The 21,934-nt window shown below is 48.4% G+C and overlaps 1 protein-coding gene and 2 long non-coding RNA genes across 8 annotated transcripts in view; 1 reads left to right on the forward strand and 2 right to left on the reverse strand.

Moving 5' to 3' along the window:
- P3H2 (prolyl 3-hydroxylase 2) overlaps positions 1 to 4,861 on the reverse strand; it is a 65,107-nt gene extending 60,246 nt beyond the window's left edge. Inside the window, exon 1 of one of the 2 annotated variants that reach the window (XM_064385639.1) lies at positions 3,978 to 4,859. In XM_064385639.1, coding sequence (XP_064241709.1) covers positions 3,978 to 4,439 — 462 coding nt within the window. In that variant the 5' untranslated portion in view covers positions 4,440 to 4,859. Of the gene's footprint in view, positions 1 to 3,977 lie in introns of both variants that reach the window. The other variant, XM_064385640.1, reaches the window with a different exon arrangement.
- A 13,045-nt stretch (positions 4,862 to 17,906) lies between these two features.
- Positions 17,907 to 21,207, reverse strand: LOC135278818 (uncharacterized). Of its 4 annotated transcripts, none has more exons than XR_010346218.1 (3): positions 20,985 to 21,205; positions 19,782 to 19,914; positions 17,907 to 18,235 (listed from the first exon to the last, which is right to left on the reverse strand). It is a non-coding gene; the product is annotated as an uncharacterized LOC135278818 (long non-coding RNA). The 4 variants fall into 4 exon arrangements; XR_010346220.1 differs by lacking the exon at positions 20,985 to 21,205 and adding an exon at positions 20,399 to 20,551; XR_010346219.1 differs by having other exon boundaries at positions 17,909 to 18,235; positions 21,108 to 21,207.
- LOC135278822 (uncharacterized) lies at positions 20,222 to 21,592 on the forward strand. Of its 2 annotated transcripts, none has more exons than XR_010346223.1 (2): positions 20,222 to 20,355; positions 21,188 to 21,592. It is a non-coding gene; the product is annotated as an uncharacterized LOC135278822 (long non-coding RNA). The 2 variants fall into 2 exon arrangements; XR_010346224.1 differs by lacking the exon at positions 20,222 to 20,355 and adding an exon at positions 20,567 to 20,751.
- Positions 21,593 to 21,934: the final 342 nt, after the last annotated feature.

The raw sequence follows: 21,934 nt of genomic DNA on the forward strand, positions 1-21,934 counted from the left end.
ACACGGCTCCTGAGTCAGCAGCTCACAGCAGCAAACACTGTCACAGTGTACATTGTGTACATTTCCTCCTCCACTCACTCTCAGAACTATTAAAACTCCAAAACGTAGGGTGAGGAACATCATGCCTGCAGGCTAGGTTTTTACAGAAACAAGATGACTACAGCAGCAAAGCAAGGAGGACATGACTAATAAAATATTTAAGAGGGCAAAGTGATCCTACCACACCCACTGCCAAGCCCAGAGGTTATTTCTTTGACAAAGACCAAGCAGCCACCACAGAGCTGAGACTCACCAGCATTTGGCAAACTGTCCAGCCCATGGGACACAACAGCAGAAACACACTGAAGAACCTTCTCTCTGCAGGCTGGAGAGCACACTACATGCATTGCATGTTTTCATCTTCTCAGTTTCCACACCTTCTCAAACCCACTCCACCTAACTGCCTCAACCAGATGCACCCACTATATTTCCAAATTACCTGAAAACACCAGCTATCTAGGAAGAGAGTCTTCCTACTTAAACACATATAGAGAAGCCACAAAGTAGTCTTGCAAACACATTTGGACTTGGGCTGCTTGTTCAATGCAATCTGTCTGCAGTCTGCAGAGTCTGCAGTCAACTTCAGGAGCCTGACCCTGAGCCCAAAGCTGACAGAAACCCTTAGCTGAATCCACAAGCTGTCCCATTCCTGCAGTGCTCCACAGCCTCCCCTCTCATCATGCAGTCACCAGAAACACTCAGATCATGTCTGTGAAATAGAAAAGTGGTCTTCAGAAGACCACTGTTTCTGTTTGAGAAAAGTACGTATAAATGAGGAAATAATTGATAGGATGATGAGGATGATCACATCAAAAGCTGATAGAACATGTTTTTGTAGAGGGATAGCACTGGTATTTCACCTACACACATCATCACCTCCCTGCCCCCTTACAGTGCTCTATGCAGGAATATCTTCTGCATCTGCTCAGAAGCAGGAGCAATGCAGCCCAGTGCAGCTGCTGCTAACGTCCAGTTTAAAAAGTCCCAAAAAAGCAAAAAAAAAAAAAAAAAAAAAAAAAAAGAGCAAAAAAACTCCAAAACTTTCAATTCTAGCACCAGTTTTCCAGCAAGTCACTGCAGAGTCTCATTCACATCATCAGCACTGGGCCAGGCTGTGCTGGTGCTTGCTCTGCAGTGAGAGACCAGAGGCAGTGGAGACCCCAGCCTGTTCCCGGGGCACCAAAAGCAGTGGGGAGCCCTCCCTGCTCCCAGGGCATCTGGGTGGCTCTGCTGCTCCCAAAACAGCAGAGGCACGCACAGTGCTGGCCAACGTTTGGCTGTGCATCTGTCCAGCAGGACTGAAAGCCTTTGCTTTTCCTACCCCACAGGAGTGTTGCAAGGATTGGTTCATGTATATTCAGCACCGTTTTTCAAAGCGCTGCACAAGAGCCAAACCCTTCCGCTTTTTTTCATCTGTTCCTTGCTCTGTCACTCCCTCCTGACGGGATGTGTTTCTCCCCTCCTGAGAAACAAACAAGCACGAGGTCAGCAAGAGTGGGAGGGGGGAAGCACATTCCAGGCTGCTCCTCTTCTCTCAAACCACAAATGGCACTAAACCCTGCCATCCTCCCAGGGCTCTGTACCAGTGCTCAGCATCCTGGCCTCGTGAGGCAGCCCAGGGAGGAGCTGGACAGGGTACACAGCAGGGTGTTTAACCTCATCTCATTTCCTCCTTGGTGTCAAGAAGCAAAGCACAAGGGTGAAGTGGCCACCCTCAGGGCTGTGCAGCCTGTCTGTGCACCCACAGCAAGGCTGGGGGGCTCTGCACAAGCCCCACTTTGAAGCTCTCCTTTTCAGACAAAATGCTGAGCAGATGCTGCAGCCAAAGTCAACGCAGAGGATGTGGAGCTGATCATCCCAACCCCCAGGGAACATGCCAGCGCCTTGGCATTCAGCCTTGGCATGAGGGGATGGTTCACATCCAAGTGTACGACGGCAGACCTCGTGTTAGGTGCAAGTGCAGGCAAATCCCATGCCGGGTATTTTCTCCTGTGCACAGACTTGTTGAGCCAGAGCAAAAGGGCAATCCTGGGAGCAGAGCTCAGGTACAGGCAGCAGCCAGGTGAGGACGTGGACAAATCACTGCAGGGTGCTGTGAGGGACCAGGCTGGCCAGACTGTTGCTTACAAAACCCAAGAGAATCAGAAAGGGTTAAAGAAAAAGGTATTAAAAACATGAACAAGTCTAATCAGAGAGTAGCTTCCCTTGGCTCCAATGCCCCACACCTGGACAGCCATGCAGATAACAAGAACATCCACTACTCCATCTGAGAGCACTGAAATCAGTGTTAGCATGAACATAAAATCCCAGATGTTGCAAAAGCAATTAAGATGAGTCACACATAAAATAAATTTTTAAAAAGGCTGTTTTCAACACATTGCTTTGATAAGCTTAGAATGCCATTTTAAATGAGGAAAATAACCTCAGTCTCAGTAGAAGCATACATGCAAGAATAGCCCATACCCCAAAATTTTCTGGTGTTTTACATATCAATTTTACTGAAGTGGGAGACAAAAACCCTATTATTTAATTCAGAAGAAAGTTCTTCAGTAAGATTGACATCAGTGAGTCTGATAAAGGCTTTGAAATCAGATTAAGAAATCACTTACTTTTTTAGCATGACAAATTTTGTGTCACTTCCCATAGATGCTGACACTACATAGAATATCTTTTCCAGTAAGGACCATCAGCTGCACTGGCACTGCACACAAGCCAAATTACAGCTCCAGTTCACCCCCAGCATTTCTCTCAGGAACTCTATGCATCACATGGCCACTGGAGTTTAAGCCAATGCAGTTCTAGTCCCTGACTTGTGAAACTGACATTAAGGTAGTGACAGAAAAGGAAACATAGAAAAAGCAATGCAGCTATGATTTTCCACTAGGTTTCAGAGTGCTGACAGTTTGCTTCCTTGATGTGTTGCTGCGTAAAACCTGCACCACAGGCACCAGCACTGCCTAGGAAAGATGTTTGCTTGTCCACCTAGAAATGGATTTCAGCAGAACCACCCTCCCTGTGCACCACTACGCAGGTCTTCACCTATTAAGTTGCCTATAGCAACCAAAAGGTTATGAATGTGCTCAAATAAAGCTGAAATCCACAGGGAGATGTTCCAGAAATGCTTTAAACATTCCACTTGGCATGAAACAAAATTCCCAGAGTTTTTGTCCTTACTAGTCATGAACAGGAAGACTTACTACAGGTAGCTGGCCTGACAGAGCACAAGTCTTGAATGAATAAGAAAAATACCATTATCATGGTGTGGGTTGGTGAGAGGGGGTTGGGTTTTTTCCCTCTGAGATATTTTCTTCTTTTTGGCAAGGAAGTTCAAAGAGTAACACCATCTTTTAAGGCAGAAGTTACTGGGATAAGAGGATGATACTCAGGAGGTCAGCTGTGGCTAAATACTGACTGCACACTGTTACTTTGAAGAAATACTGCAAAGTACTTCACATCACATCAGGACAATGACCATCAGGTCCCTGGAACACAGGTTATGTACCTTCCAGCTTCACCTACAGCCCCAGCTCCTGAGACATGGAATCAGTCCAGCTAGTCTGAAAGGGAAACACCTCTGGCAGAGGGCATGGTGGGATTACTGACGGGTTTTCCCTGCAAGCTTAAGGCAGACAATTTTCAGAATTATACTGTGTTACATTATAACAAAAACATCCTTTCCCCAAAGCAAACAGAAAAAAACCCATCCAAAACAAGACAGGAAAAGCACAGCTGAACCAAAACTGCAGAGAATCAACGTTGCTATCCAGGATTCTCTGTCTCGGGAACTGGCCATGAGCACACCAGAGAGAACGTCGCGGGGGACCACACCTGTACGGCTCGGGAGAGACGGCAGAGGGGGCACACCCGGGATGCTCGGGAGCACGGAAGCGCGGGCAACCCTTTGGAGAGGGCGCTCAGGAGGGCCGGCCGGTGCCTACCTGGATGTAGGCGCGCTGCAGGTAGCTGTAGGGCACCCTGCGCTGGAAGTCGGAGCGCACCTCCTCGGCGGCGCGGTGCCGGGACGCGGCGCCCAGGCGCGGCTCCTCGCAGCGCCGCACGCAGTCTGCGCGCCGCAGCACCGAGCCGAAGAACGCCAGGTCCCCGCCGGCGCCCGGGCCCGGCTCGGCCAGCCGCACCTGCGCCCGGCACAGCCGCCGGCACCGCAGCCGCGCCGCCCGCAGCTCCCGCCGGCTGCGCAGCGCCCGCTCCAGGCACCGCGCCGCGCCCGCGAAGTCCCCGCCGTAGTACGCCTCCACCCCGCTGGCGTACAGCGCATCGAAGGGCTCCAGCGGGCCGCCCTCCGCCGCGCACCCGCCGCCCGCCGCCGGCAGCGGCAGCAGCAGCAGCAGCAGCGGCAGCAGGAGCAGCCGGGCCCCCCCGCGCCCGCCGCCGGGAGCCATGCCCGCCGGGCGCGCTCGGGGTGCGGGACGGTGCGGGCTCGGCGCCGCGGAACTCCCTGCAGCGCACTCCGTGCAGCGGATCCCGGCGCGGTGGGATGCGGGGCTCCGTGCGGTGGACCGCGCTATAACGAGACGCGGGGCTCCGTCAGAGGCGGCGGGACTCGGCTGCGGTGGCGGCGGGGCCGCGGCTCCATGCACGCCCGGCCTGTGCCGCTCCCGCGCCGCCGGCACCTCTTAAAGGGCCCCGCGCCGCCGGCCCGGCCCGCCCCGCCAGCCCGGCCCGGCCCCCGCAGCGAGCCGGGGGCGCGGCAGCGGCCGGGGCTGCTCCGAGCATCTCCGTCCCCCGCGGCCGCCGGGGTCTGCCGGTGACGTCGGGAAATGTAAATCGTCCCGCGGTGATGTCAGCGGCAGCAGACTTTCCTCCCGCTTCTCCCTGCCGCGCTCCGCACCTCCTCCTGCCGCCCCCCGCATCCCCGCGCTGGCGGCCTGATTCAAAGGATGCTTGGTTTTGTCTCCCTGCGAGGCTGCTGCTTGGAGCTGTTTTTCGCTGGGTTCTCCACCCCGCTTTGCCTTTCTTACCCCGGCACCCTCCTGCCTTCGGGAATTCTGCAAATAAATAATCTGGGATGGGCACAGTGAGTGGCTGGCGAGGCTTTTTCAGCTCCCAGCTGTGTGTTTGTCTCGATTCCTCCAAGATTTCTCTCTTCCAATGCTGCAATGCCCTGCCTTGCCAAAAATGTTACTTTTTTTTTTTGCATGAATTTTAATGCTTTCTTGTGACGAGACGCTTGGCAATGCAGACTGGTGACACATGAAAAAAATATATTTGTTGGCATTTTAAATAATCTCAGTGTTGAACACCTGTCACCAATAAGTTTTTTCATATTAACACAGTTAATTTGGCTGAAATCAGCTGTTCCTGAGTGAGGGGGAATGACCAAACCCTGGATTTGGCTAGGTGCTTTACTGTGAGATGTTCTGGGCTCTGCTACTCCAAAGTCTGTGCGTACAGCACTGTCCTCAGTAGGGTCTCTCACAAGGCATTGTGGCCTTATTTCTTTCAGACATTTCAGGAGTATCTCTACAGATACTGCCTCTCTTCTCATAGACTAAAACAGCTGCAAATGGGAGATGCTTGAAATCCACTTGGTCCTGACTTTGTTACTGCAATAAGCCAGATGTTCCTCACGGTCATGCTGTGCATCCCCCTCTGCTGCTCCAGTGACTTTGATCAAATCATGCCTTATTTATACTGCTGTGTCCTGGATCAGAAACAGGGCTCAACAGCCTCTCATTGGGCAAGTGATTAGATTATGGAGTCAGTTTACCACAGTTTCTCATAAAGGAAGTCTTTTTCCACAGGACTGGAGATTACTAGAGTTCTTGGTGAAGATCTTTCCCATCTGGCAAAGATTTCATAACAATTGTCCGTGTTGCTTTCTTGCAAATTGGCACAAAATGTTTAAAAGTTTGGGTGTCCCTCCACCCTTCTGCCTGCCAGGCTGGCATGCTGGGAAGGAGAACTCAATCCTGAAGGGGTATCTGCAGTGGGAGGGGTACGTGCTGTAACCATTTACCCATGCCAAACAAAGGTCTGAGGTCCAGATAAAGCCTTTTGCAAAGAAAAGTTTATCAGCACTCCTCTGGGAGTGGAGGCGACATTATGAGAGGGCTACTTAAACCTTCTCAAGGGTTCCAGAGGTGCCACTGGTGACTGCAGAAGTTTAGAGCTGGGGAGAGCTCTGCCCCAAATCACAGCGATAAAATGCTTGGGAATGTTCTGGGTGAATGTTCTGAATGGTACATCTCAGGTGATCTGTTTGCAGAAGTGCTGTACCCAATTCCACATTGCTTCCAAGTGCTGTACCCAATTCCACATTGCTTCCAAGTCAGCAACATCTCTGTGCTTGCAGTGGTAACTGAGGCCCTGCCTAGGAAGGAATGCAGAAAGTACATGAGTGACTGGAGAGAGAAAGTCAAATAAAATGTTTTATTTCACACTGCTGCATGTTCTGATCTTTATTTTCATTAAAAATCCTTTTTCAAACAGTGAAGAAGAAGTTATTTGTTCTGACCCATTGTGCTGCCCTTCTTGCAGGGTTTTCTCTGTAGGCACCCACTCACTTTAGGACCAGACTGCCACCACCCCACTTTGCAGTCTCCTGCCTGGCGTCACACTTTCTTTGTTCACAGACATTTGGCACAACCTCGCCTTGGTGGTCTGTTGTTAGCTAATTGCAGCAAAGAGCTCAACAAGAGTTGGCACAGACAAGGCTCTTAATCCAGTGTATCTCTCCAACATTCAGTGCAGTTGCTTGAACAACCACTTTCAGTTTTACAAGCCTGCTCACTGCCAGAAGCAGCAAGCAGATGGAAAGAAGTTTGCTGGCCCTTTATTATGAGTCTTGTTCTTGCAGAAGATCTGCACCATAACATCCAGCAGTGCTGTTGCTACAGCCATCAGCATCATGAGCAAGGTAGGCTTTCCTCCGTGGAGCTGGAAAGGAACTGGCTTTGGAAGCTTTGCTTCCAAAACAAATATAGAGAGGGTTTCACCCAGCACAGCAATTACTGGTTTAGGATGTTACAACTCTGAATCAGGCCCCAAGATGCGTGAGATATCCCTCATGCCTTTAATGAAAGGAATAATTCTAAAAATGTAACAACTCAGCCCGTGTTCAGATGTTGATCCTGGCCTCTGTGCAGTTTTTTTGAAAAACCTTTTCCTACGTAAATAGGTTCATCTAGAGCTTTTCTTTTTGCTTGAAAACTCTGATATGTGAGTCAAACCACTGATGATTTGGCAAGAAGATAAGAGCAAAACTTAAAATGCTTTTCAAAATGGCTTTCCAATGTGCACTGTACAAGCAGACCTGGGTTTCAACAGCAGACCTCTGTTTCATTTGTAGACTTGCTTTCATATTTAATCATGGACAAACTTTATAATTCCAAATCAAACACAGATGACCTCTTCAGCCATGTACCTAAGTGACATAGAGAAATTTGAATCAGATGGAAAAGTACAACATACCCTTATTAAACATACCCCTGTATGTTTGGGCCTGTCTCTGATGCATTGCTCTGCATGGGCTGCTGATAACTTGAGGTCAGCACAGGTGAACAGGTCTTTAATTTTACTTCCAAAGCATTTTAACTTCTACTTCCTTCTAGCAATATTTCTGTTGGCTCAGGACCGGGGAGCAGCTATCACTTTCTCCCAGACATCTGACCTGTGATCAAACACTGTCTGTTGTTATTTCATAAACTACTACCTCGAGAACCTGGAATGTCCTCTGTCCTAGCAGCCCTCTATCCTGACATTTCTCCAATGCATGCCCACCTCCTATCTTGCTGATGACAGCCTCATTTTCATTAATGACTTCCTCTTGACATTACCTCTGCAGAAGCACAAAATGATTGGCAGCAAAGCTCTGTTTGCAGTGTTGCTCTAAGTGCACCACCTGCTCTTGTACCCTCACACAGACTGTCAAGGTCATCTCGTATCCTCCTTTGCAGCATCCAGCAAAGTTGCCTTGGCACAGGCTTGTCCACTTCTCTCTCTGCTGCACACCATTATTAATACCAGCCTTGACAGCTCATTCTTTTCTTTGTCCTTGTCTGTCCTGTCTCTCTGTTTCATTTTATGGGATTTACTGTACCTCTGCCTGGTTTGGACAGGGTTTTGTGTTCTAGAATTTTCCATTGCTTTTCCACTGCAGCACAAACCGAAACTAGCTCCCCAAAGCCATGTCTGCAATCATCCCTTCACTGTGCCTCCTGAAGCTTTAGACATGTGTGCTTTAGTTTGCAAGTGCTATGTGATACACAGAAACCCCTGTGCTGCATCTGTTATAAAAACCTTAATACAAGAGCACAGACAGATACAACATAAGGCTTGCTGTTGGCACTCGGCAGAGAAATACAATCCTATAAATCACATAAGCAGAAGATCTTGGTGTCTTCCCATGTGTAGACAATAGTATGAGCCTTATTGAATTCCAAGTGCCTTCACACTTTTCTTACTTGGAAACTTGAACTTGACTGCTGTTGTAAATTAAAAAACAATAAAAAAAAAGTTCAAGAACTTTAAAATACAGAACCAAAGGCACACTGGTGTCTTGAAGGAGTTGGCTCCATGCCTGTCACATTTGAGCTTGGATTTAAAATACTTCCATGGCCTATATTATTTGGGATGACAACAATTAATAACACTAAAGAATTATTCTATTGTGCTTTACATACCACTTTTCCTCCACTGACAGACAAAAAGTTTTACATAACTAGAGTTGCTGTTATGAACAGGAAGGTACCTATAAATGATATAAACTGGGAAAATTTAATCGGGGACTCATATGACACAGTTATTTTCAATGCATAGTCCGGAGTTAATGAGACGTGTGAATGGCTCCATTGTGCAGCTGTCTGAAGTTCAGCTGTGAGCTGTGGCGGTTTCAGAGGGGAATTCATGGCTGCTGTAATGGGAGCGAAGTGGGTGACATTGCCCCAAGGATGGGTCAAGTGCAGAGCGTGCGCTCGCACAGCCGGAGCCTGGCTCAGCTCACGGCGGGGTGGGGTGACACAGGCTGCCTGAGGTGGCCTCTTTCAGTAGGGCTTGAGGGACACAATGCATGTAGAGCCACAGGTGACACTTCTGTCTGATAAACTGCAGCCCCCTGTGGTGGTGTGTGGGTGGAGAAGAAGGATGGGATGGCAGAGAGGCCACACAGAGCAAACCTCTTCTGCCCAAAGTGAGGTTGATGGAGATGTGTGTGTGCAGATGGAGTGGCCCAGGCTCCTGGGCAGCTGGTGTGGGCATTTGCAGGCTCACCACCTCCCCAGGGAAGAGCTTCCCATGAAAATCCTGCCCTTGAAAGCCTTTGGGGTAAACATCAGGTGGATCTGATTCCCAGGTTTCCTTGTGCTGGCTGCAATGGGGCTGCTCCTGCCAAAAGTGAGGCCTGAGCTGCCTCACCTCAGCTGAGTGACATGGAGGAATCAGAGTTTGGGAAAGTCAGATGTGGGCACTGAAGTGAGACAACAGGGAAATAATCAAGGGCCTCTCAAAAGCTATCTGAAGCACTCTGTGGTTTTTTAGTGGAAATGGTAAATGAACCCTCATTAAAATCAATATAACTACCCCTAAATCCAGTGTGGCCATATATTTATTTTGTATGACCTCATGCTTATTTTTTGTATGCATTGATTTATAAGCTGAGCACCTTGATGCTTTTCTCTTTTTTGTTGGTTTTTTGTTTGTTTGTTTGTTTGAATGGTTTGGTTTTGTCATTCCTCTTATCAGCTCTTTTCTGGTTTCAAATATCATTCAGGACTCAGAAGACATTTTAAAATAAGATTATGCAAAAGCCATGGGGCAGCTGAGCCAGCTCAGGTGGATGTTGCATCCCATCCAAAATATAATTTGCAAACAAAGCAAAGTTTGATCCAGAGACCTTTCTCCCTGCATTGCCCAGCAGTGAGAGACTGTGACTCCAAGAGTAAATATTTGTCTTCCCCACAGAGCCCTCCACACGAGCCAGACCCCAACTTATTGAAGGAAGAAGGAAATGTCAGGCAGGGGGAAGAGGCCCACAGGGAGGGCAACCCAACAGGAGAGAATGGAGAGCTGTCACAGGGGGAAACCCAGCATCCTGCCTGTGAAACCTGAGGGGTGAAGAGAGCAGCAGTGGAAGCCCAAAAGGCAAAGTCCACGGAGGAAATGCAAAAACAGTCTGGCAATGGCAGGACACAGCAGAGAGGAGCTCCCTGGATAAGCACCAGCAGTGATAACTGTGATCCATCCCCCTCTGGGCCATTCCCAGCAGGACCACAGCAAACACCAGAGGCTCTCACCAGCATGGCATGGCAGAGGTGTAGAGGGGAATCTTGTGTTGTCAGCCTTTCCCAAGTTTAATTTTATGATTCAGTGAAAAAGTGGAGGGCTGAGAGACTATGAAAGACATTAAGCTGACTTTTTTCACAAACACTGGGTTCCCTGTGGCTCCCCTCTCACAGTCCATCTTTGCTGTACATTAATGCAGTTCTGACTGAGCTGACCAAGAGGTGCAAATAACATCGACAGCCCTATCAGCTGCAGCACAAGGGAAAACAGAAGAAATTATGTACATTTAAGTATAAAATTGAATAGCTTTTGATCTCCTTAAAGGCCTGCCCTGGTTAAAAATCAAAAACCTTCATGAGGGTGAAGTGCTGTTGGGGCAGATCACAGACATGCTGCATGCAGAGAGAGAGGCCCAGAGGTGATTAAAACTACACTCCAGAGCACATTTGGCTGAATCGTTTTTACTGCAAGGTGTTAGGTTTATATGGCCACAGTTTTCATCCTAGAGAATCCTAAAACGTTCTGCTAATGCTATACACATAAAACTCACTTCACTACAGCTGCTAGGCAGACAGATTGCTGGCACACTACTTCCCACCCAGATGTGGGAAGGGAATAACCAACCCAGGACATCTCAGCAAAATCCTGTCTTAAGGGAAATTACTCCTGGGAAAGGAAGCACAACTGGAATTCTTAACATTTTGTGTAATGCAGAGTCCTCTGAGGTGTCTTGGGCACTCTTTACAAATGCAATACTGGAGTCAGAGTGTTGGAGCCAATTGTGTGGCCCTGGGGCAAATGAGAGCAAACACAAAGGTTTCAGAGTTGTGCTGGGAGCCTGTGATGTGCCCACATTCCCCTGGCAGTGGGTCCATGACACCTGCAGTGCCATGCTTGGCACCAGCCTGGGAGCACACAGCAGCAGGGGCACCTCCTGCCCCCAGCCCACGAGAAACCTCCTAAGACTCAGTCAGCTCCAGCTGAAAGGAATGAGGCCACTGAGGTTCTGTGGCCAGCTAAGGTGTGCAGGAGATTCCAGCATCATTCCTCCCCTCATCCCATCCCTTGTGCCTGTGTCAATAACTGGGGAGAGGTGGATGCTGCACAGGAACTCTGTAGGGCCGTTGCTGCTGGAAAAAGGGCTGGAAGGGGTGAAAGGAGGAAGGAGACTTGGAAGGAGTGGATTAATGTCATGATTTGTTGAACTACTGCAGGCCAGTGGAAAACATTCAGTTTGGAAAAGAGTCTGCCAATCCAAGCAATGACATGTTCCCTCATTCTCTGTTTCCTTCTCTTCCCCCATGGATAACATTTAGTCTTCATTAGAGCTGGACAAACTCCCCTGCAGCAGCAAACTCACTCTGGTTTTACAGTGGTGTAAATGACAGAAAGACTGGGTATGGAAACCATGGGATGTGGTGTAAGGATATGGAGTGACTCCAGTTGGCTCAAGAACAGCACTGTGAGATCAGATCTGCCTCAAGCCCCCCTGTGCCACCCTCTCCTGCCCTTCTGAGGGATGCCAGGCTCCAGGGCAAACAACTGCCCAGCAGTGGAGGCACAGAGGGTGATGTAACATCAGCTGTGGGACATATGGCAAGAGCAGCAGATCCAGATGGTGATAATGAAGTGGAGAGGAGCAAACACCCTGTCTCATTGAAGTGTTCCCTGTAATTATAGGAGTTGCAGAACAGAAACACTCTTGAAGAATGGGAAGGGAAATGGCCTCTGCGTTCCCTGTGGCGTAGCACTCTGTGAAAGCTGATGTTTCTCTGATTTGTGGCTGTTTCTCTGAGGGGAGCATGGAAGGCTGTGGAGGGAGCAGATTCCCAGCACACCACATGCTGTGCACCAGGCAGGGAAGCAAGCAGCCTGAAACCACCCAGGACAGAGGCTCCAGCTCTCCTGGCTCCGTGCAGGGACACCCACTGCTGGCTCAGGCATGGAAGGTGAGCACCCCAGCAGAGAGCACAGCCTGTTCAGTACAGCTTCAGCAGTTTCTCTGGGGCCTTTTTTTGGCTGAGGATGGAGGAGGGAACGGATTTCAGACTTACTGTAATCACTAAAAATAGACCCTAGTGTGCATTTGCTCCCTCTCTCCTACATTGCATTACCTCTGGGACTTGTCCAAAAAAAGATTCTGGAGGGTAGCCAAGAGGAGATGATGCCTAAACACAGTAGCAAGGACTCAGTTTTCCTTAATTTGCTGGTTTCTGTTCCAGCTTTTAATGGAAAAGAAGTAAGGCACAGACAGTGCTGCTTTTGTATCAGCTCCTTGCATCGAAGGGCTCAGCTGTTAGAAATTAGACTGTGGTTATTTCTTTGACCCCTGTCATTTGTGCAGAGAGCAGTGATCTGGTCTCACAAGCATCCCCCTGGCCAAGCCTTCAGGACTAGGAGTGAAATCTGCTCTGTATGCCAGGTCAAGAGTGGTTTTTGAAGTATATGTCCAGAGAAGGATAGCTAAAAGCCTCAGCAACCTTTTGCTGCATTAATCCATCACACTTTGACAAGCTGATGGCTCAAATGAGCTGGATCCTTTATGGAAGGAGAAAAGATGTTTCTCATGAGAAGTGAGATTTTAATAGCAGAAGAGATATGGGAAAGCTTTAATCTTAGTGCCAGGGTGTGTTTCTATTTAAGGAGATTCTGACCTTTTTTTGTCAGGAGAGATTGCTGTGAACCTGGCTTTGCAATGGGCCAGACTGTGTATTTATTGCTTTAAACAGCCTCCATTGTTGTAAGCCAGGAAGGTCACTCAGAGCAGCAGCTGCAGCAGAGGCTGGCGGGCACCCCAAAGCAAAGGTCATTTTGCAGACCACTTCCAGAGGATTAGCAGTCAGCTGGGTGGAGATGCAAGCCTAAAAAGCATCTCAGAAGGTCCTTGGCCATAGCTGGGGGCACTCTGGGGGGGCTCATGCCAGTAGGGATAATGCTGTTGTGATTGACTCCCAGCTTTTAACCAGCACATGCTTGGATTTGCTGGGCTGGATGGGTTGAGAGCAGGGGATTCACTGGGGAATGTGGAGAGTGTGTTCCTTGCTGGCTCCCAGCTGCAATCTAGGGCAGTATTGCTGTGAGTCTCCACCGTCCTTTTGGCCATCCTGTGCTCCAGGGCCTCAGTTTAGTTGGCATCTCCAAAGGCAAAATTGAGCCTTTATTTACAGGTGGTGCCCCTGCTGCACTACCAACAGCAACACTTACAGCACAAGCTGCTGCAGAGGGGAAAACCCAAAGCTCAGTTTTGTTGTGGCATCTCCCACTGGAAGAGGCAGCAGAAATCCTTTTCTGCTGAAGAGTAAAGTGCTGTGTGAGAACAAGAAGGGAGCTCTACTCCACTGTGGGCTCAGATCTCTTCCTGACACTTCAGTCACGACAGAGCTTGAAATCTCTCCTCTGTGGCAGCCCCTGAACGGGCAGGCCAGAGCATCCTTGTGGCCAGGAGATCTTCCAGATGGAGCTCCAGGCAGGCTTTTGAAGCTCAAAACTCAAATTGAGGTAAGACACATTGCAACACACATCTGAGGGAACAGGGCTCTTACTTCCCTGCTACAGTCTCCAGGGGACTCCAAAATTTTGCCGCTACAGAAGAAGCAGGCAATGCAACAAGAGCCCACCCCGAGGGCTCGAGGATGCTCTCAGCCCTTGAATGGAGATGCCAGAGCTGCTCAGAGGGTAAAAGGTCAGCACAGCCTTCAACATTTTCTGAATGCCGGTGTGGAAAATGCCCTCAAATGCCTGAGCCCTGCAGCAGAGTGGGTAGAGAGGCAATTCCTTACTTCAGAGGGGCTTCTTCAACATTCCACACAACCAGGCAGGGCTCAAAGAGTGACAGAGCCCAGAGAGAAAAGAAACAAGGGATTGATGGGGTATGTGATCAAACCTATGCCCCTTTGGAAGCCTTAATCAGTAATCAGTCTGTTGTTCACAGACAGCAACGTGTCTTGGGACAAATTCTGCTGATACATTATAGGCTTTTCAAACACATCCTGTGCTGATTTTCCAAACTTCTGGGAAAAGGAGAGCATATGGGGGATTCTGTGCCCAGTTAATTTTATGGAGTGCATTGAGTAAGGGTGGATTTGTTTTCTGAGCTAGACATGGCTTCAAACATGGCTTTGTGTTTCTTCATTGAGGAGGCAGGGTACCGTTTTATTGCCTTGTGTAAATTGCTTGTTGTTTTATTGAAGCATAAAAACACTTGGCAAGGCTACAGCGTCCCATTATCTTTCAATTGGGTGGGCAATAATTCCTTAAACAAACACAAGACCTTATTAAACCCTCAAATACCTAGAAATCAAAACAACATAAGAACAGGGACATCCAATATGCTGCAGGTAACAAAGAAATGAATGTGTTTTTTAACTACTGAACACAATTAGATCTGGAAAACCACCTTGAAAGCTGAAATGAAAGCATGTCTGATGTTAGCACTGCCTGCCGTGTTTCCTTGTGGTTCTGCTTCTGTGTCTGCCTCTAAGCCTGCTACACTTTATAAGCACTGAGCAAATCCCAAGGAACTGCTGATATTCTGCTTCCAGATGGGTTTGCAGATATTAATCCAGTAGGGAGAGGTGGCAAAGGGGAGGCTGGCAGAGATCCTTGTATTTGGTCAGCCACTGGAGAGGGATTTGTGCCAGAACTGGACTCTGCAGCAGGGCTGTTGTGGTGTCTCTTTGAACACACACAGGATGGAGAGCAAGCCATCAGCTCAGCCCCTTCTGCAGCAGTCCTGCTTCTGTGAGAGCTGACCTCATCTCAGAAAAACCTCAGCACATTCAGGAATTTGTGAGTCATCCCTGGGAAACTTTCCTCCCTCTGCACTAACATCTGAGCAGAATAGCTCACTCTGCCTGGCCAGAGCTCCCCTACCTGGTAGGGCTTCAGGGGATTTTCCCCAGCTTCAGGAAAGCAGCTTGCAATCAGGATCCTGTGGTATATCAGTGGCACCTGGAGTGGCTGAGCCCACAGCTTTTCCTTCAACTCCTCCCTCCCCAAAGAGCAGCATCCTGGTGGAGATGCAAGGCACAGCCCTAGGCCAGGGGGATGGCTCATGGACAACACAGCAGCCAGAGACAGAACCTGAGGAGAGAAGACAGCAAAATCCAGCTGTGATGACAGTGCCAAGGGTTCATATTGACATCAGGGTCAGTGCCAGGTGGCAGCACCAAGGGCACCTCCCAGGGCTGTGGGTTTGGTGAGCCACCCTCAAGCCCCAGCTGCTTTAGAACTGTCATTCCTTCTGGCTCCTGTCCTCGTGGCACATCTCCAGCCAGAGGTCACCTGGGAGCAAAGGAGCCAGCTTTGAGCACTGCTCCCAGGACACAAGGGATCAGGCCTGTTAGGAGCACTGTGCTCCAGTGGAAGGGAGATTTTTCAAGCTCATGGTGGTCAGGTTGACAGGAACACCAAAAGTCTGTGGCCTCCTTCCTCCCTCAGCAGTCAAGGCAGGTCTCTGCAGGACATTACATGTGGCTCTGCAGAGGTCCCTGAGGACCCTGCCCTAACACCTGAAGATGGGGTGAAGAATGGAGAAAGGCACATGTAAAAGCATTCTTCAACTCTGGGACAAACATGACAGGAAGAAATAACAAGCAAGTAGGGAACCCAAAATAAAACAACTCCTTTTCACACTGGGGAGGTACCAGTGCCCATCAGCTGGTGCTGGATTTTCCCCAGTTGATGCTGTATCCATCCCACACAGACTTTCCAGGGGGTAAACGATGCCTGCTAAAGGAGCCCAAGGGAGGTGTTTGGCTTTCCAGGGGAGCTGCACCTAGCATGTTTGTGTTAAGAGAAACCCTTCTTCAATATCTGAAGCCATTCCCATGTGCAGAGAGGGCCTGCTCAGTCAGATGTCTTCCCCAAATGCAGCATTTAGGAAAAAGGAGGCTAATTCCTGCTCTCCGATGGGAGAATGGTGTGGAAGGAGCTCAGACAGCTGGAGGAAATGGCAGTAGAGGCATGAGGAATTCTCATAAATCATCTGTGACCATTTGGATGCTTCATTTTATACTTATGCCAACATGCTCACTCTCTGGGCCAAACATCACTGATTTTGTTGGAGTTTCCCCAGTAAGGCTTGGCTGGGATAAAATGGGACCTTTTTTCTTTAACTGTGTGTCCACTTTTTCTTCACAAAACATCACAGGAACTCATTCTTTCCCATGCTGCACCCCCAGCTTTGCAAGCACACAAACATTCCTGTGCGAATAGAATGAGCTTCTGTGCTCAAAAAAGAAATACTTGAGGTTTTCCTGACATGGCCCAAAAGCTATGTCAAGGCTGGGTTTCTTCTGCCCTGAGCAATGAGCAGGGTCAACACAGAAGTGGCCAGAGTTAGCCCCAAATACAAGAGAAAGCTGATGCCAAAGCACTTCATCTCTGCAGTGGTTTGGCCGTGGAGATTTCTTCTGCACCTAGCAGAGAAAACCTGAAATCTGAGACATTTCAGTGACATTCAGCAATGTCACAATAAATTCTTGCATTTGTGAGCTGCCTCTCAGCATGTCAGGGAGAAAGGGCCAGGCAGGCACCCATGGATGCAGCCCAACCTCTTCTCCCCCAGGCCTCCAACCATCCTGGTTGTCTTATTTTTGTCTTAGCTATATTTTCACTCCTTTATCCAAACAGCTTGGACAGAAAAGATCAAGCTATGATCTTAAACTTGTTTTGAGCTGCACTTTTGTCATGTATCAGTGCTACCCATTTATTTCAAAAAGCTTCTGCTGATTTCCAGCACAGGCTGTAAGGTCAACAAAACACAGACCCAGGATCATCCCCCTGGGGCAACTGCTTCCCTCTGAAGGGCTGAGGTAACAAACACTGCCCTGCACCAAAATGATCTCCCACTGTGACATGTGCACGTGAGAAAATCAGAGAGAATCTCTCCACACATGGAATATTTCAGTGGCTGCCAGGTAAAACTCAGCTACCACAGGGCAAGAAACAGGCAACTGTGTTGGTCCACACCAGTTATGGAGCTGACCCAAGCAGTAGATGCAAGGTTAATTAGGCACCTCATCATGAGGCCGGGAAACAACATAACCTATTATAGAGACAGGATTTTTTACATAATTAATCTGTTATGACAGCACTCAGGATTTGTGCAAAGTGCTGTAAAAATCCAGAATAATAAAGCTTCAGTCCCCCTCTCTCAGGATCTCACAATATAAAACCAGAAAGCAGGTAGACACTGAGAAAAATTAATAAATAGAAACTTATGAGGGCTAAGTTCATGACAAAACCAAACCTAGGGAAGCTCCCCCTTCTCATCCATCCAGCCTCTAGTTATGGAGAAGGGTCCCAGGCTCCTGCTGCCTTCCCTGCCCTCAGCCCCAGCCTGGCACCTTGCAGATGGGAGAAGAAATGCACCCCTATGAGTTACAGGATTAGGTGGGTTTGACATCCACCCAGTAATCCAGGAGGATGAAAAGACATCCATGTTGAGCCTGGCCAGGTTTCTGAAAGAGGCATAGGAGCCCAGAGATGCACAGGAGTGATGCAAGCCCAGGAGAGGCTGAAGAGCCAGGAACACTGAAGGCAAAGCACAAATAAATGGCTTTATCAGGTCATGCAAGGAAGTTCTCTGTTCCTAAACTGGCTAAGGAAAATGAAGGATAATGTGAAGCTCTCTGAAATCAGAGGGTGTCAGAGCTGAGGGTGCTTTATTTTGCTTCCTGCTCTTCCTGTGAGCTGAGTGCTCTTCAGGAGATCTCCAGGGCATATTGTCCATTATTCACTCTTCCTTCCTCCTTCCCCCTCAGCACTGGGGTTTGCTCACACCACAGGGTAGATGTTCATGTCATGTGAAACAATTTCATTCTTTGTTTTCTCCTCTTCAGCTTGTAGTTCAGTGCAAGTGTTTAAATGCTGCTCTGAGGACACAACTTCACTTTCAGCTTTTCTCTGACTGTTTTGTGCTGTCTCTAAATGCTGCTCTGACATCCATTAATTTCTTTGTGCAAGAAATAAATGCTATTAGCTCCATGCTAGCGGTATAAATTAATGCATACAAAATGAAAATGAAATATAGGGACAAATTTTGGTGTGCCTGCTGGGGCATCAATGTGCTTATTTTTCAGAGTATGGCATATTTGTTCTATCTAGAACACAATTTAATATTAACATCAGCCATATCAGTGAGCATCTACAGGCCCCATCACACTGAGCAAGAGCTGCAAGAAATGTTTCAGACACCTGTGACTTGCCCAGTTTGGGCAAAGCAGAAAACCTCACACTCACAGTGGGCACTCCCTGCCAAACCTCCAGGCTTGGGCAGCACTTTGTTTTTGCAACAAACCAGAGGCAAGAATGCACAGAACTACAGATCTGTCCCAAATCTTGGCCACAGAGAGTAGGACAATTACAGCTGAAACGTTCCAAACCCAGGGAGATGCCTGAGATGGACAGACCACAGGGACAGCTTTAGCTCAGAGTGCTTAACAGAGTCACAGGAGAAGGTCTGGGAGGTGCTGCCCAGAAGTGCAGGTGGGCCCCCAGCCCCAGCTCAGCGCCTTAGGGACACTCTGCAGCAGTCACCAGGGTCCTGCATGGCCAAGCTCTGGCATCTCCCCCAAGCCAGATGTCCCTGTGCTGCTGGGACAGAGCCTTGAGGAGCATGGCTAATTAAAATCGAATTATATTATAATTAAATTAAATTGTTTATTATATAACTATAAATTATATTATTATAATTCTATATTTTATTTCTATATAATTCAATCTAATTTTATATACTATTACATATTATGAATTATTAAATATTAACATTAAATTATAATTAAAATGAGCACGCCTCATTAAAAGCAGCATGAGTAGGAAATGGCAGTGGAGGCCGGGTGCAGCCTCTGCATTCTCTTCCTCTGAGGCTGAACAGAAGCCCAGATGGATTATTTTCAATATCAACAACTATTTACTGGTCTGGGAGGGACTCTGCAGGGTTATGGCCCAAGCTTTTTTGTCACAGCATCCAGCCCCTGCTCCAGTGAATAATTAGAGAGTAACTGCTGGAAATAGGGAGAAAACCATGCAGAGTGGCAGAAGGTGGTGTGCAGCACACTGAGCTGGAGCCAAGCTCCTGGCAGGGGCTGTGTGAGGGTGGCTCTGTGCCCAGGCAGGGCTCGATAGGAGATGCACAAACAACTGTGCTGCTCTGAGGCCTTGGCATGGCTGTAGAGGGACTGTAGGACTGGACATGCCCTTTTCCCCTGAACTGTAAAACCACTTCTGGCCACTCTCACTCATTTGAAATAGCAAGTGTTTGAGTGCTGGGCAAATTCCAGGCTGGATAGCTTCATTATGCCTAGTTAAACGGTCATGGTGGGCTTTAATTAAGCTCATAATTCTTTTTGATTGCCTGCTCTAGGCATTTGTGCAACATCACCAGACACTAACAGACAAGTGTGAGATGGAATGTGGGGAGCTCTGGGCTCCCTATGGCCGTGCTGTAATTGTCATTGTTAGGGCACCTTTCACAGCCAGGTAAACTGTCACTAAATCACCTGCACAGCAGATGTTTGCTATTCTGACTGCAGGTGCATCTGCCAGGATGGTTAACCTTCTCCAAGGAAATCTGAAGGATGATGGCTCCAGAGCAAGCTGTCAGGAATCCTGCTTGGACTGTCCTTGCTCTGCCTAGAAGCAGGGAGAAAAGACAGCAAAAATTAAAGTATTGGGCAGGTCCGTGTTTGACTCTCAGGTCCTCTGGTGGCCCTTGAGCCCAGCAAGACAGAGGTTCAGCAGTTTCCTGCACTGTCTGTGTCCTCCTTGCCCAGTGTCAGTGCTGGGCTGATCTCCTGAGTTGGTTTTACTGCTGGACCAGCCAGGCTGGGCATTCCCTGGGCAGGGGAGCTGCTGAGTGGCACCACACCGAAGGCACCACGCTCTCCTTGCAGAGCAAACACAGCTCCTTCCTGATGGTCTTGGTTCCCATGGAGATCCCAAGGACATCAGCACAACAAGGGCTTGAGATGACCCCTCCTCCCCATCCTGCACAGATTACAAGTACTACAAGCAATGCCCAGCCACTGTGGGGTTCACAGTCTCACTTTCCAGGAGCAGCCTGTTTGTTGCATGGTACATTTGGGGTTGTGGAAAAATTTATGAAGTGTGCTTGTACTTGACAGCTTTTTCCAGGAGGGCTTTGAGTTGTTTTTCTTCCAAGAGTCTGCATTCAGTTACAGCCCGGAATATGTGATCTCACAGTGTTTGTATTTATGCCTCTCACAAAGCCATTTTTACAGCACCAGTATCTATAGGTTACTGTGAGGCACCCAGTGAAGTCAGAGCAGGGTCACCCCAGGGTCACCTGCCTCCTACGTGCAGCACATCAGCTTGGCTGCAGGACAGCTACAGCTGAAGCTGCTTTCTCTAGCTGGGAGCTGAAGAAATGCAAGCAGGGGATATTAAACTGATGAAATGACACAATGTGAAGGGGAAATGCTCTATAGGGAAAACACTCTCCTGGCTGGGGTCAGTCATGAGCATTTGATAATGGAAGGGGGCTTTTCCATCACCTGTTCCCACACTGGGAAAAGGTGCAGTTCCCTGAGCAACAAGCTCAGAGGGCTTTCATGATTTTTTTAAACAGCCTCTGAGGCCTCAGGATGTAAAATTTCTGTAGTGAGATACTTTTGTATCTAGTCCAAGATTCCTCAGCTCTCCCGGGAGCACTCTGCCCACTACACAGGTGACACTCTTGTTACCTATCGATGTAACAGGAGGCTGTGAATTGTCATTACACCATGCAAGAGATTTGGCTCTTGCATGTAGAGCTCTTTTTGCCTCTGCTGAACCTCTTTTCAGAGAGAAAAAAGTAACCTCCTTACTGGAGGAAGGGAAACGGTGTAATAGAACAGAAGAGGTGCAGCAAAGGTTTGAATCTCAGCCTCTCACTCCAGCCTTGCAGCCTTTTCTAGGTAGCTGAGGAGACACAGCCTTTGTGAGCTGAGTGCATGGAACACCCATGACGTGGGACAAAAGCAGCCCATGGACATTGTGGAACTCCTGGAAATCTACATCTCAAAGGTCCCCCTGAAATGAGCTCTGCTGCACACACAGCTGTGTGAGTCTGTGGAGTGGGACTTGGACCTTGTTGTGTGATAGAAATGGGATAAACATAGGCCTTTTGGGTGATTTGGCTCATTTGCCAGATAAGATCTTTGCTCAGAACAGAAATACCAGGCTGCACATTCCCACAACAAACTGGACTTTAGAAACACCCTAATTTTCAAACTGATCCCTCCATTGAGATGGTTCCCAGTGCTCCAAATTCCCAGAACTTTTAAGAAATAAATGTTTCCTTTTTCCCTCATTCAGGACTCTGCTGCTGTTGTTGGGTTTGATCTGTTTTTATGAGAGACCTAAGTGATAACACAGCCACTTCCAGAGCTCACTGCTGCTGAATGTTTTATCCTGTGGAAAACCTAAGCCCTCTTTTACTCATTAAGGCAATCAAATTTATTCTGCCAAATAGCTCAGAGGCATTCCAGCACCCACTGGAAGTGGTGGTAGCTTTCCCACTGACTTCAGCGTGCACAAAATATTCCCAAGACTGGAAATCCCAAATTACCTGCATCTGTTCTGCACATTTCTGAAGCCTTCCAGCTACTAACAAGACCATCGTGTTGGAAGAAAAAGTACAGCTACATGAAAC

This window comes from Passer domesticus, chromosome 11 (genome assembly GCF_036417665.1).
Source record: "Passer domesticus isolate bPasDom1 chromosome 11, bPasDom1.hap1, whole genome shotgun sequence".
Taxonomy (NCBI): Eukaryota; Metazoa; Chordata; class Aves; order Passeriformes; family Passeridae; genus Passer; species Passer domesticus.